General features: G+C 46.4%; 1 protein-coding gene across 1 annotated transcript in view; it reads right to left on the reverse strand.

The window, feature by feature from the left end:
- Window positions 1-425: 425 nt before the first annotated feature.
- Window positions 426-15513, reverse strand: part of Tbc1d9 (TBC1 domain family member 9) — a 98811-nt gene continuing 83723 nt past the window's right edge. Inside the window, exons 14-21 of the mRNA XM_032887346.1 lie at window positions 14295-14393; window positions 14059-14127; window positions 12288-12528; window positions 8791-8856; window positions 7467-7553; window positions 4171-4245; window positions 3981-4084; window positions 426-2449 (exon numbers count right to left, since the gene is read on the reverse strand). Of these exons, the coding sequence (XP_032743237.1) occupies window positions 1733-2449; window positions 3981-4084; window positions 4171-4245; window positions 7467-7553; window positions 8791-8856; window positions 12288-12528; window positions 14059-14127; window positions 14295-14393 (1458 nt within the window). The 3' untranslated portion in view covers window positions 426-1732. The remainder of the gene's footprint in view (window positions 2450-3980; window positions 4085-4170; window positions 4246-7466; window positions 7554-8790; window positions 8857-12287; window positions 12529-14058; window positions 14128-14294; window positions 14394-15513) is intronic.

Raw genomic sequence — 15513 nt, forward strand, 5'->3', positions numbered from 1 at the left:
GAGCTGAGGACCGAACCCAGGGCCTTGCTCTCTACCGCTGAGCTAAATTGTCCTGCCATGGCTTCTCTCTTTGGTATCCCCCCTCACCCCCCATCTCTTCCTCCTTTCCATTCCAGTCTCCTCCTCCTCCTTCAAACTTCTCTCCCACCCACCATCCTTCCTTCTCCTCCAATGGCAGGCCTCCTTCTATCCTGTACCTGCCCCGCACCTGTACTTTACAAATTCAATGGGGAGAAGGTTCTAGTGAAGTCACCAGAGTTCTGAGTAGTGACTAGGCAGCTTGTCCTTGGGGCAGTAGAATTAGCATCAAAATACAGATAACTCAAGGGCAAACCACAACAGTTATCTGCTGATAGTTTCCCTACAAAACTGTCAAAGAAACAACATACGGCCTCAGGCAGAAACTCAAGCACAAAGACACCAAGCCATATCTGAAGTATTTTATTTGTTCACATTTATCCTAGTCGTTCATAACTACTTCATTTGACAGTTTAAAAATCATTCTGTAAATAAAATAAAAAAAAAATCACAGCTGGGACAGTAAAGAAAGGACTCGGTATGTAATAAAAGAAAGGAGTGTTGGAAAATAACATCGGAACAAGCAGGGGTAACGTGGACATGATCGTGAGGCCGAGAGCGGAGCGGAAAGTCTCCCAGCGTCTGTAACAAACAAAAGCCAAGAGCAGTAAACAGAAACAAGAATTCAAAGTGCAGGCGTGCGAGCTTTGATGGCCACGCCCCTTCAGGAGCCAGAACATCCATTCTGCCATATAAAGTGACAGGCTCTGCTTTAAACACTACGTTATCTTGCAGAATCCCTTTGCGGCGAACGTAACCTCTATAGCAACTTAATGGGAAGTGGGTCATACGTGATATATAATTTCTCTACAGAAAATATGGACGTGGTAAAGACGTTTTAATTTTATTATAAGTATTTTGCTGTATTTTCAATGAGTAACAAGCATAAAAACCCAGTACGAGAAGTATCAGGACTTCTGGTTCTTCAAAAGCAAAAACTGAAACAAAAAGCTGGATCCTGTGTCCTGGGGCCTCTCTGTGTTCACATTTGGTTGTCAGATGGATCGCATTGTCCCCCTCCCCCACAGCTGACATGAATAAACAGAGCAAGTTGTCAATGTCCACACTGATCAAATGTGTCCTTCCAGCATCATGTAAAATGATTAATATTTTCATAACCACCTGAAACCCAAACGTGTCCCCCTTGGAGGGGGACCAGCGTAGAATATGATTTTTTGGATAGAGAATTTTTACGAAATATATTTCAAATCTTAAAAAATAGTTTTAAGTCTCACTAAAGTACTTCGAGATTTACCCCCAGCTGACAACTCATTTCCTTCTAGAAACAGTCGCGATACTCCATTTTCCTCCCTAGGTCTAATTTTATCTCAGAGCATGGCTGACTTTATTAGCGTTGAACAGAGCTATTTTCTTACTATGGATACAGCAAGAGTACTATGTTATAATACACATTTCAATGACGGTTTGGTCTGTGGGGAGAAATCACTGAATAAACGAGGTTCTGGTAGCCTCGTAGGCAGACTGTTAGTGCCTCACTTTGGGGTATCTATTTTTCAACATTTTTCATTGTGTTACATTATGAAAACACTAGGCTTTTTAAGCCAGGACTAATAAATATTTAATTTAAAAGGAAAGAGCCCCCCACCCCCCAACACAGACAGACATAAAAAAAAATCCTTGGCTTCCCTTCGCATCAGCCTGACAGGGCAGAGATGTCGTAGTCACTGGCTGAGGTGAGGGGCTTGCCCATCATACGGATATTCTTCGCACTGGTGACCCTGGTCATCATGCACACCGGCTTGTCAAAGTACCTCACGAGAGCAGGCTCCGTCAGGAGCGAGGCTAGGAACTGCTCGAAGGTAATGGCCCAGTCCCGGTCCAGGCTGCTGCTCCTGGGCAGGGCAGCTCTCCCCTGACTGCTTCGCACCAGGACGGTGTCCTCCCCAATGTCCTCACAGTGCAGTTTGTCCTCCTCGTGGGAGCCGGCACTCAGCACCGAGTAGGACGACATGGAGCTGTCATCCTTGGTGTCGTCATCGGAGATCAACATGGAGGAGCAGGCCCCGTTGTCCCTGGGTGAGGAGTCCTCCAGTTTAATGTCCTCCATCTGTCCTCCCAGGGAGTGCTCCTCCCTGTCACCCGACAGGCTAGCTGGGAGTGGGTCTGTGGATTCCACCACATAGGACTGGCTGGACACCTTCTTGGGGAAGAGCATGCCGGGGATGGCCTGGCTGCAGGGTGGTCCAGGAACCGCGTCTTCCTTGGCGGGCTGAGTAATGAAGAACTTGCCGACCTCTCCGATCTCCAGTAGGAGGCTGGTCACCGCGGCCGTGGCATGGTACAGCTCCTGTTCATTGGGGTCTTCACTGAACATGTTGTACATGGTCTTACAGAGCTCGATAAACTGCCCCTGGAGAATGAACAGGGAAGGTGAGGTGCCAAGGACAGGGACTACACAGCTATTTAAACTATGACCCCAGGAAATGCTCTACAAAGAAGGGATGGACTACGGTTATGGCCTCTTTATTAGTCTCTGTCTCTCTGTATCTCTCTCTCTCTCTCTCTTCCTCTCTCTCTCTCTCAATTTGAAAATTTGAAACATCCACAAAAATAGCATTGAAATGGTTACAGCCTTCACAGACTCATGACCAAGAGGTGAGGATGACCATGGCAGAGGCTGGGGAGACCGCTCAGTCGGTCTTCTTCTCCCAAAAAGCCATATTTTAAAGGGGGAGGGAAGGTGAGGTAGCGTGCACTTCCTGTCTCAGCATCCGGGCATACAGAGACAGATGGACCCTTGGGCTCACTGGCCAGCCAACTTTGCCTACTCAACGAGCTCGGGGCCAATGAGAGACTGTCTCAAAACACAAGGTGGGTGGTTCCCGAAGGAGCCTGATAGCTGAGGTTGCTCTCTGGCCTTCATACGTGCGCCCGCGTTTGTGTCTCTGCACATGAAGATAAGGCCCCTCAAACAGTGGATAAGCAGGGCTGTCGGCATGGACCACCAAGCTAGGCACCGCATCGCCCTCCTCTCTTTCTCCCTTATTATCTTTTCCTCCATAGCTGAAGACCATTAAGGAAGCATCGAACTCATCGCTCCTCACGTCTCGGAAGTTAGACTTTCCCGAAGGTTAGCTATAATAGTGTCTCCCATGACCTCCTCACTTCCCGGTGCAGAGCAACGCCTTCGCGCTTAACCTGGAGTCTCAGCTGAAACTCACCGATTCGTGACTATGACCACTTAAACCACTCCCCCAGTACACTTTGGCTTCCCAGGACGCTTCTGCTGCTGAGTGCGGTGATATGAGACAGCAGAACTTAGCTTCTGATGGCTGAGGGTGTCCTGACAGTTGGGATGGAGCGTGAGTAGCCTCCAAGCTGAGTACTTTGCTGCTCAGTCTTTCTTTTAGGAGCAGAATTTGATGCAAAAGAAATGAATCCAAGTGGGACTAGAGATGTAGTTCTATTGAGAGCGCTTGCCTGGCGTGCGTGACGTCCAGGGTTCAACTCCCAGCACTGCCTAAACTTGATATGTTGGGCATATGCCTGTAGTGTTAGCACTCGGGAGCTGGAGGCAGGAGGATGGAAAAATTCAAGGTCATCCTCAGCTACATAGTCAGTCGGAGGCCAGCCTGGACTACATTTTAAAGACATTTAAAAAAAAAATCCAAAGGGGGTGGTGGTGGTGGTGGTGGTGGTGGTGCACACCTTTAATCCTGGCACCCAGGAGGCAGAGACAGGTGGAGCTCTGTGAGTTCCAATACAGCCTGGTCTACAAAGTGAGTTTCAGGAGAGCCAGGACTACAGAGAAACCCTGTCTTGAAAAACAAAACACAAAACAAATCCAAGCAGGGAAGAGTTAAGTGCCCCCCAAGTCCCCACTATCTTTAGGAGATATTTTAATCTACATTTACACATGGCTGGAAAGAACGGTCTCTTACCTGGTTCAACTTGGGCAAATCTTTGGCATTTTTTGACTTTGACTTATTTTCTGCAGTCCAGAGTTTTAGATAGTGGCGGTTCTCTTGAGAATTTGCCCTTTTCCCTAAAACCCAAAAGTCAAGAGATGAGCATTCGTAGATCAGGAAACAAGAACCGCAGCCTGGTAAACAGAGAAGGGGACATCTGTACCTCTGTCCTGCTTCAGACTCACGGTGACGAAGCCCTCGTCGGCACTCTGCTTGCCTCTGCTGTCCAAGCCAACAACTGTGAGAGAGCATTCGGAAGAAAGGGTGTTACCGTATAACCACCAGCTTAGTGTCAGGAAACGAAGATTCTGCAGGCAGGGCGGCCTGACTTAGCAAACAAATTTTAACACTGGCCAGAGAGACGGCTTAACCATTGAGGCTACAGTGCTCTTGCAGAGAGAGACCCAGAGTTCGAATCTCATGAGCCATATCGGGTAGCTCCAAGGGATGTGATACCTTCCAGCTTCTACACTCACACACACACCCATAAGAACAAATCTTTATACATACATACATATACACATATATACACACAAACATACATACACATATACACAAATATATACATGCACATACATATACATACACATACATACACACAAACATACATACACATATACACAAATATATACATGCACATACATATACATACATACACACATACACACAAACATACATACAAACATACATACATACATACACATACATACATATACACATATATACACACAAACATACATACACATATACACAAATATATACATGCACATACATATACATACATACACATACATACACACAAACATACATACACATATATACAAATATATACATGCACATACATATATATACATACACACATACACACAAACATACATACATGCATACAAACATACATACATACATACACATACACATACATACATATACATATATATACATACAAACATACATACACAAATATATATACATGCACATACATATACATACACACAAACATACATACATATGTACATATATATACATACATTAACAGCATTCCATGTCAGATAATCTGTTGGTCAAAGTGTATTTCTAATTTCACATGATGTATATGTATACTAAACAAGTTATTTTTTTAGAAATTTGAATTTCACTGGACCTATTTTATCCGACAACTCCACCTCTAGGTGAAGGATAGCCCCAGATTTATTTCTCACAGCTGGGGTGTATTGCACAATAAAAAATTAAAAGGATGATGTCATGCAGTCAGTAGAAGCTACTGGAGATGGCGGTGCTTTTCTAGCACATAAGCCGCCATGCCTCCATCCTGTCTGAGATCTTACAACCTCAAGTATTTGCTGTGACTTGAAACACGATCAAGAACTTATTCTTTCAGGAAAATGGAACTGCTAATAGACGCAAGAGAACATGTTTAATTTTTCTCATAATTTGGCAACTCTAAGATATGATTTTTGAAGAACCCAGTTGCAGCTGTGTTTTCCTCTTGAAACTGGACACAGAAGGACACACAGACACTGGGGGGGGGGAGGACAAGAGTTACAAAACCCTCAGACGTTGATGGGGTTGGCTGGCTGTGAGTGTGTCCTGTACTTCCTCCCCTAACCCAGACGCTGCTGGTTTTCCAGCCTGCCTTAGTAGCTTTTTAGTGAGAGGGACAGAGAATCTCCTCCCTGCTTCATAAAAAAGTAATAGAAAACAAATAGACACCCCTAATATTTAATGAGTGGTGAACCCATGTCGTGGTTATTTTGCAACCATTTAAAAACTAACCTTTTAAAATTATCCTTTATCCTTTTATCCATTTAAAAATGGATTTGTTTTCCACACTGTGTATGAGATTTATTACTGAGCATGATTTGATGGACATAGGATCAGCACAGTGAAAGTCTTTAGGCGTGCAGGGCCTGCCATTTGTCTAGGAGGCCATAATCGGTGATATTTTCACCGCGTAGCTATCGGGGAGGGACCTCTCCCCAGCTACCATGTCTTAAAATTCATCTGCGTTAAATTGGTTAAGCCATACTCTTTGGGGATCCTGGGCAACCAGGAAACTTGATCTTGGTTATGTGGAAGGCCTTTCCCCTAGGCTCCTAATGCCGCAGTTTGGTGCAGAGGGACAGGGTAACCTGGCTAAGGGAACCCCAGGCACTGTGGCCTGGGGCTTCTCAGTGGCACTCTGCTTGCTGTCTGGAGCCTGTCAGCCCCAGCACAGAAAGTCCTGTTGATGCAGATGACACGGAAAGCTGCTACCTTTGCTACAGCTCTTTATCACGTGTTTGCTGGCACAAGCATAGGTGGCTTCCAAGGCTTAGGGACGTAGTTCCTTAAAACTCATCTGACAATGTGTGGTCACAGAGTGGGACTTCATCAACTTCTTCCATACCAAGTCAGAGATTCAGATTTTTGTATCAGAGACATCTTGGCAGAAGGACTTAGGGTACAGCTTGTTCTGGTAACACCGTAACATAGGTGTGTGTGTGTGTGTGTGTGTGTGTGTGTGTGTGTGTGTGTGTGTGTGTGTGTGTGATGGTGGGATTGGGGGTGACCCATGGATAAGAGATTTTTGGTGGGCATCAGAGGAAATGAGGTTTTCAGAAAAAAAAAATCCTAATGACATCACCTTCTCACTGCCTTTTAAGGAAAATGATAATTAACGAAGCACATATATGTGTACACACTTTTATTTCAGAGACTAGCGTCTAACATAGCAGTAAAAAGGGGGCTGGCAGGCCGAGCTCATTCCTGCGGCCAAGCCTAATGACCTGACTTCAGTCTCTGGGACCCACATGGGGAGAGAAGCGGACTCCTGCAAGTTGTCCTCTGACCTCCAAACATGCTCTGTGACACACATGTGTATGCGCACATGTGATAAAGAAATGTGCGAGGACCTGGATTCGGTCCCCAGAATTTTAGCAAAACCAAACTCAGACGTTTCTAAGTAGCCAGATCTATTTTTAGATGGTACACAGCACGTTACAGGAAAGAATGGAAAAGCAATTATCTCAGGACATGAATTATTGTGTGAGTAAGATTTTCAGCTTATCCTGTGCATTTTAATCTATAGTTTGAAACATCCAGCAAAGCAATAGGGATTCTGGAATTAGAAAAAAAACGCTCTGAAGAAGACATTCCACAGTGTGACTGTGACCGTGACCACTTCAGAAGCATGGTGACCACTTCAGAAGCATGGTGACCACTTCAGAAGCATGGTGACCACTTCAGAAGCATGGTGATCACTTCAGAAGCATGGTGACCATTTCAGAAGCATTTGCATACGAGAAGAACCCTCTCTAAAGCGAGCATCTAAGAAGGCCAGGCCGGTGTGACATGTGAAGGTCTGTATTAGGCAAACCTACTTACATGCTTGTTTGACTGACTTTGAGTTAAGGCTTCCCCCAGTCACAGCAGGCTCCACAGGAGACAAAACAGTCCCCGTGGGGTGGGAACGGCACCTACCATGTGTGCATTCTGGGGTGATATCTTCAAAGAAGTACTGGGTCGCTTCAAAGGCAGAGTCGGGCTCGTCTTGATCGCAGGATGGCTCTGTGGGAGAGGGGACAGAGATACACGAGGGGTTGGCTCCTCGCTCGGGAAATGACGGGGAAGATGGAGATACGAAGTTGGCAAAGTGGAGTGGAGGCCGGGAGGCCCTGAAGGCCTCGGTGGGGTCACCTTGGCGTTTCCTCTCTATTGGGACAATTTCCCCAAGACGTTGAAACGATACTTTCTGGGTCGATTGTAGGACATTCGTGGCAACTGAAGCCCATATTCATTCCCATCAGGGAGGTGAGTAATAATCTGCCTTTGTTTTTATTTTGAACTTTTTAGTGTTCGATAGACCTACCTCAGCTGAGACCGGGCTGACTTAAACTGAACTCCAAGCCTCAGCGACATGCCTGGCTGTTCCTTCCCATGTCAAAACTGCCACTCAGAGGACTGAAGGGGCCAGAAGTCAGAGACAGCACAAGGAAACCTACAGAAACAACTACCCTGGCCCATAGGGGCCCACATTGACTGAACTGCCGACCAGAGAGCATGCGCAGGGCGGACCTAGGCCCCCCGTGTAAGTAAGAGCTGTGCAGTTCCGTCTTCCGTCTTCATACGTGATTCCGAGCAGCAGGAGCAGGGGCCGTCTCTGACTGTGCCTTCCTTTGGCTCCCCTAACTGGGCGCCTTGTTTAAGCCTCAATAGGAGAAGATGTGCCTGGTCTCTTCCTGCGATTGGGGATGCCAAAGCGGGTTGATACTCATGGGAGGCCTGCCCTTTTCTGAGGAGAAAGGGGCGGGAGGAATGAAGGGAGGATAGAGGGGCAGCTGTGATTAAGATGTAAACTAAATAAATAAATTAATGGGAAAACCCCTGCTACCATATGCTACCAAAGGCCTGCTGCACCCTTTCTCTTGGAGACAGCTGTGAGGCGTCAATGAGCTCATTTCTGAGACAGGCAAATGACAGTCAAATCAAGGACTGCATTCAGGAACTCATGCGAAGTAGCAATTCGGCCTGGCCTTTGAGGAAGCATGAATGATCTAACATCCAAACAGGCAGAGAGACGCCGCTAAAGGAAGAGATGTGCAGCCAGGTCCCGTGTGCCGTGTAAACGTGTACCATCAGTGTGCATGCAGTCACATCCTATGTGTCAGTCTACATGCAGATATGTCCTGTGTGCCGGTGTGCATGTGTGCCAGTGTGTGTGCAGCCAGGTCCTGTGTGCCAGTGTGCATGTGTGTGGCCAGGTCCCGTGTGCCAGTGTGCATGCTGCCTCTTGTAGTCCACTTACCAGGCAAGACGTGCATTTTGTACAGGAGTTTGAGTTTCTCTGTGAGGTCCCCATGGCATGCAGCACCTAGAAATTGTGAAAGAGCGAGTGTGAAATGTGTCTTGTGAGTTAGGGACACCCCCGCCTCTAGAATTAGCAAGCTCTTTTCTTTTAAAATATAGTGTGTGTGTGTGTGTGTGTGTGTGTGTGTGTGTGTGTGTGTGTATAGTCATATAGTTAAACCAAGACATTGTGTAACAAAAGTTCTGCTCCTGACCTATTTTAGTTAAGACTCTCAAATCAGGAGGCTTGGCTTCAAATGCTTTGTGCTTAACTGTGCACTACAGAAGGGTCCACCTCTCTTTAACCTCAGTTTCCCTTTTGTGAGGTGAAATTATGACAGAAAAATATATCAGTAAACGACACTAGGACCACATGACACATACGAGAACTACATATATTCTACATGCATAGATTTTAAATGTATTAACTAGATTAATAACTATATATTATAACTGAATGTTTAATGGGAAAGACCCTAAACCTGGGCCATAACATCCTAAACAACTATAAAATCAGAAATAAATGAAGAACACATGTAAGATTTACTCCAAATTTCTTACTTGAGAAATCCTTTCTCAATGCTTTTGAGCTTCCTAAAATACTTGTTTTAACTTGCTCTAGCCTTCATTTTAACTTATCCTGCCTCAGGTTCAGTCAAAAGAATCCTGCCTCTCTTCTTAAACTCTGAGTCACTCCTGGAACCAGAAGAACCTTCTGGAAACATTTACCTAAGTCCGTAACTGGAGATGAACCAGTTCAGGAAGAGGGAAGAGAGGACTTGGAATCCCTTAGGGTTCTTATCTACAGACAGCATCTATGCTAACCCTGAACCAATGTCTCTTGGGACTGTTCTGGAAGAAATGTCTTCTGCTCAGGAAACAAAGGGCAGGCTTTTGGGCTGGGTAATCTCATTGACACCATGGATGCATGGAACAGCAGGCACCGTTCAGTTGGTTTTGACGGTGTCTAAAAAGTGAAGTCTTAGCAAGTGGCCGAGCTTTCGGTTTTTGGCTGTTTGATGGTTTGAATATGCTCGACTCAGGGAGTGGCACTATTTGAAGGTGTGGCCTTGGAGGAGAAAGTTTGTCACTGAGGGATGGGAGCCAGTCTTCTCACAGCCTTCAGATGAAGATGCAGAACTCTCAGCTCCTCCTGCACCATGCCTGCCTGGACGCTGCCATGCTCCTGCCTTAATGGACTGAACCTCTGGAACTGTAAGTCAGCCCCAATTAAATGTTGTCCTTATAAGAGTTGCCTTGGTCATGGTGTCTGTTCACAGCAGTAAAACCCTGACTAATATGGGCCATCAGTGGGCAGGTAGATCATACTGTGACCTGTTGGTGTCACCCCACAAGGCCTTCTTTGAAAGTTGACCAACAGTATGATGGTGCCGTTGGCTTTTGAGGGGTGAATAGATCATAACAGCGCTGTCATGGAATTGGTGCCCTTCCTGAGGGGACTCGAGGGTGGCTTCTTGCTCTTCCACCATGCGTAAGTACATGGAGAGAACTACCCACCACAGAGTGGAATGCAGTGCTCCCTTAATCTTGGGCCAGTCTGTCAACTGTGGACAACTCAGTTCTTTTGTGTAAAAATTACTCAGATGAAAAAGTATTTTGTTAGAACAGCTAGAACTGACTGAGACAGGTGATGGTTTCTCTCAGTGTGACAGTCACCGCACAAACTATGCCTGTGGGCTGTCAGAAGTTCAAACCTGAAGTTTGCAAGTTTGTGCTTCAGGGCAAATCAGTGCATGCATAGAAACCACTGGATCAGTACCTGACATGAAAAATATTGTACGACTGTTAGCTGCTGCCATTAATTCTAAGGGCTGTTTGCATTGTGGATGTACTTTAAGATCCTCCATATGGGTCTGTCCCAAGTACGTGCACAAGGTTTCATAGGATTGTGACGACAGACTTAACCTAGGAAGACTTCCCAGGTAACACACTGCCAGCTTCCTCTGTCCTTCCAGACGATATTCCTACAGAGGGAGAGTGCTGTCTGGAGCCGCCACTGGCTCTATGCCTAGTCTTGCATTGTTGCCTGGATATATCATTTCAAGCATAGGATGCAAGGCACAATCGGTGACTACAGCTGATTGTCGGTTTAATCGGACCTAGAATCACCTCGGCATCTATGAAGGAGTTTCTAGATTAAGTTCATTGCAATTGCAATGTACATCCTAGATACGAGTGCCACCATGATGTGGCTTGGGGTCCAGGATCTGAGCTCCAGCATTTATGCCTCTGCTCCTGACTGCAGGTGACCAGGCAGATACTTCACATGCTGCTAACACTCCCCCCCCCCCTGTGGTGGACTGTTCCCTCAAACTGTCAGCCAAAATAAACACTCCCTGCTCCAGTCGTTAGCGGGGTGAGTAAAGGCACGACTGCACAACTTAACAGACAGACGCGATTCCCTCAGAAGGCTTGCTACACTTCCGACCTCACATCAAATGGGACAAGCTCTTCCCATGCAACACTTTCTCCATCCAGTTATAAATGGAATAAAAGTCCAATAACAACACGGAGAAGGGAGCAAAGCTGGTAGACAGGGAGCAACCTGTATCCTGCCTGCCAGGCTTATAGTGTGTGTGCATGTGCGTGTGCATGTGCATGTGCGTGTCCTAGCTATAGGCAGTCCTTGTGTAAGTGTGCAGACGTCTTAGCTATAGATGACACTCCTCCAGCCAGGAAACAGACAGGAAAGACTTCTATATATGCTGTGGTTTTCTAGTCTTTTATTAAAATAGATTTAATGTTAATTAGAAACATTAAGAAACCATATATTAGAAGGGTTTAGCTATATGTGATTATTTTATGTAGGATATCTTTTAATTATTATGTTGTCTTATAAAACAATTAAATCCACCATCTAGATTTTCCTTTTTCTCTGGGAAACCTGTCAAGCTTGACAGGATAAGTTAGCATTTTACTATCACATGCATTCTCTGTTTATGCATATTTTAAAAAAGCCTACATGTTAGTTATTTATGTTTATGGGGTGTGTGTGTATATGTGTGTGTGTGTGTGTGTGTGTGTGTGTGTGTGTGTGTGTGCATGCACGCGTGCACACGACACAGCCCTGTGTGAAGGAGGTCAGACAATACTCTGTGGAAGTTGGCCTTCCTCTCCACCATGAGGGTTCAGGGACTGAACTCACATCATCAGACCTGGAAGCAGTTACCTTCTCCTGCTGAATCATCTTACAAGCCCTCTGATAACACGTTTTGAACTCAGGTTGACATCTGCTTCATGTCTCAAGTGGGCTTTAGATGACCCTTATTAATACAGCCTATTAACCAGACACAATCTTACAACTAGCATGCCAACCTTGTGTGTGTCCCTCCTTCCTCTATACCCAGTGTGGGGGACCCTGAGTGCTATCAAGGGGAACCCAGGCGATACCCGCATTGTTCCCGCCCAACTCATGCGAGAATATCACATCCTTACTCAGCCCAGAGACGAACTCTCGGAAGTTAATCAAGGAGTCCCCATTCTCGTCCAGTAGCTGGAACAAGCGGGAGGCCAGCACATCAGAATGAGTGCCACACGCCCAGGGAAAGAGGAGCACGAACATGCCCTTGAACTGCTCGAAGTCGATGCGGTACTGCTCCAGGTAAGGCAGGCTGGGGTCGTGCCGGTCCGGGGCATTGCTGCTCCCACCCCAGTAGCAGCTGGTCAGATGTTCAGCCTGAAAAGTGTTGCAAAGTGGTTACTGTCGTTCATACAGCCCCAAATCACTGCTATTTTCCTAGGCACAGTTTTCAGTCTGCAGGTGTGTGGGCTTCTCGCTATACACAGGAGAACCTAGCTTATGAAACCGGAAGTCTGGGAGATACCATGGTGAGAGTGAAGAGCTAGGCTCAGCGGTGGATTCCTGATGCTGTGTATAGAAATCAGTGTCTCCTTAGAAGAATTCAGGTTGAGTTGGTAAGAATTGTCACTAATGACAAAAAGATTCACCCCCACTGAGTCTGGCTAATTCAGGAGCCTGATCAATTATGTATCAAATCAATACACATCTGGTCTACCTGCCAGGAGAGAGGAAAAAAGACATTGGCGCCCTCTAGTGGTCAAGACGTAGGAGGGCACATTATGGAGACCCTTCAATCCTAAACTCTAAAGAGCCATGTTGAGATCTGTTGGTGGTGGCGTTTGCTTTTGAGACAGGTTTGATACAATCCAATGATTGCCTCAAATGGTGGCCTTGAACTCCTGATGTTCCTGCCTCCAACTCCCAAGTACTGGGTTAACTGCCACATTCTAACCCGTGACATTGACCACAGATGATAAGCAAGACCTTTTGTAGAAGAATTACATTTAAAACTTATTAGGTTACATTTTTCTTCTTATGGACCAATACCAATAGTGGCGCAGCAAACAAATGGAAACCACAGAAATTTCAACCCGTGATGCTCTTCGCTTGACCTGTAGGCAGTTTTTGTTAGGGCTTGGGTACGAACCATCCCCACAACAATGCCATAGGCTGATGACTCAGTCCCCAGAGGAGGATGGGTGCCATCACTGAGAAGTGACTGAATTGTGACTGCCTGGTCTTCCTTCAGCAGTGGACTAATCATTTGCTGGCTTTATTGGGGCATGATGGCGACTTCTGGATGGAGCTTGGTTGGAGGATGTGGGTCACATTCTAGGATTATCTTGTCGTGGGTCTCTCAATGTTTCTGTCCCTGGCAGCCATGCTGTGAGGATTTTCTCCCCTTTACCATGGCATTCTGCATCGCCATAGCACTGGCAGGGCTGGCCAACCACCAGCCAGGAAACTTCTGAAACAGGGAACTCTACCCAGGCCTCCTACACACCACGCTTCTTCTTCTAGCTATAATTTATTTCCCTTAAGGGTGATTGGGGGTTTAGCAGGAGAAATTATAGGGTATAGAAATTTCAGGCAGAATTCGAATTTTTATCACCAATGATCTATGGAGTCTTGGAAATCAAGATTCCATGTTATAAGGTTCAAGAAAACTAACCACATCGGATGGTGAGGGAGAGAGCTAAAATGTCCACTTAAATTAATTCTAAGAGTTGATTCACTCTTCCTACTGAGTGTGGCAGCTTTGTTCTCCCAGCTCTGCCTTCTTATGCATATTGGGGGCCTAGGGAACCCCCAAATCGCCTAACAGAAAGGCCAAGAACTCACTGAATGATTAAGGCAAGGTCTTTTCATTCCTTTGAACGGGCATGAGTTTACTTTGAAACGCACCTTGAAAAGCGCATACAGTTCTTCCAGCTCATCAATGGTAAAGGAGGTCTCCGTCACAATGGTCCGTACCTGTAAGAGGGGGAGCACCGTGAGTCCTCAGACTCACAACATGGCACATCGAGAAGGCCTCTAAGTTCTTTCTTCTCGGATTCTGCCAAGCTGGAGCAGGGGAGCCAGCAAGGGGGGTGAAAGTGAGGTGCCCCCTGCTGCCCCCATCTCCCCACTGCTGCCCTTACCACATTGCGTTTGGTGGTGTCCTCCAGGGTTTGGATCACTTTCAGCCTCTGCTTGAATCTCATTTGCTCAATCAAATCTGCCCGGATAGTTCCAAATTTCTGGAAAGGAGCAATATTGGGAAAAATGCGCTCAAGCACACAGGGTCACACACACAGACCGGTGGGAACACTTACAACACAGAATAAATGACTTCCTCTGTGATGGTGACCAGACCAGATTTTATGCTGGAAAGTCACTTAGGGACTGTAAATTAGTAAGTTTGAGATTGCCCCATATACAGTGGCAGAACTAAAGTCGCATGTGTTTCCCTTGAGTGAAATCCCATCAGGAAGAAAGCCTGGATATGAGGCTGTGTGAGTAACCACTTGAGGGCACCAGAAGCTCTAAGGCCTTGAGGTGAGGAGGCTGGGAGGGATAGTTGCTGGTCTCCATGCTCCTGTGACAGCATAGCCATGTGGGCAGCACGCCTAGCACTGCCTGCCTGTCCCCCAACTCAGGCAAGAAACGGAGATGTGACATTTAGTTCCACTAGACAGCCCAATTCAGGAGTTGGTAAGAATTGTCACTAACGACGAAAAGATTCACTCCCACTGAGTCTGGCTAAGCCATCGTTTCCTTCTAGCTGAGTCTGTGTAGGAGAGAAAAGCTCCCAGGGCAGGAACATCTGACCCGAACAGCAGCTCAGGAAGCCGCTGCTTTATAGTGGCTGCCAGCAAAGGGGCTTGCCGCTCAGGGTTAGACCTGAATCGTAATCCCCAGAAGCCTTACAAAAACAAAACAAAACAAAACAACAACAAAACCCCATAATACCATTACTGGGAAGATGGGGACTGGAGGTGGGGTGGGGTGGTTATGGGCCTTTCTGGAAAGGTAGCCAAATTGTGGGGATCTGTGTTCAGTAGAAGAGCCTGTCTCCAAAAGGCAGGAAGCGACTGACGAAAAAACCCACCGTGCAGAAGGCACAACATCTATGCTCTCTCTGACTTAATAATTGTTTCTCTAAGTTTTAAGACCTAACGACTAGGAAATAGGCCACTGAGCAGACAGGTACTGAACCTTACAGCCCAGCTGCGTGCCGGCTCTAAGGTCCGGTGCCTGACTGACTGCATGGTCTCCTGACTCCTAGGCTGGAACACAGCAGTAGTTTGGAGTGCATCGGAGACTAGGAAGCATCTCCCTTCATCCGTGCGGGGCAGTCACACAGGAACCCTGTGACTG

The sequence above is a fragment of the Rattus rattus genome, chromosome 17, assembly GCF_011064425.1.
Source record: "Rattus rattus isolate New Zealand chromosome 17, Rrattus_CSIRO_v1, whole genome shotgun sequence".
NCBI classification, from domain to species: Eukaryota; Metazoa; Chordata; class Mammalia; order Rodentia; family Muridae; genus Rattus; species Rattus rattus.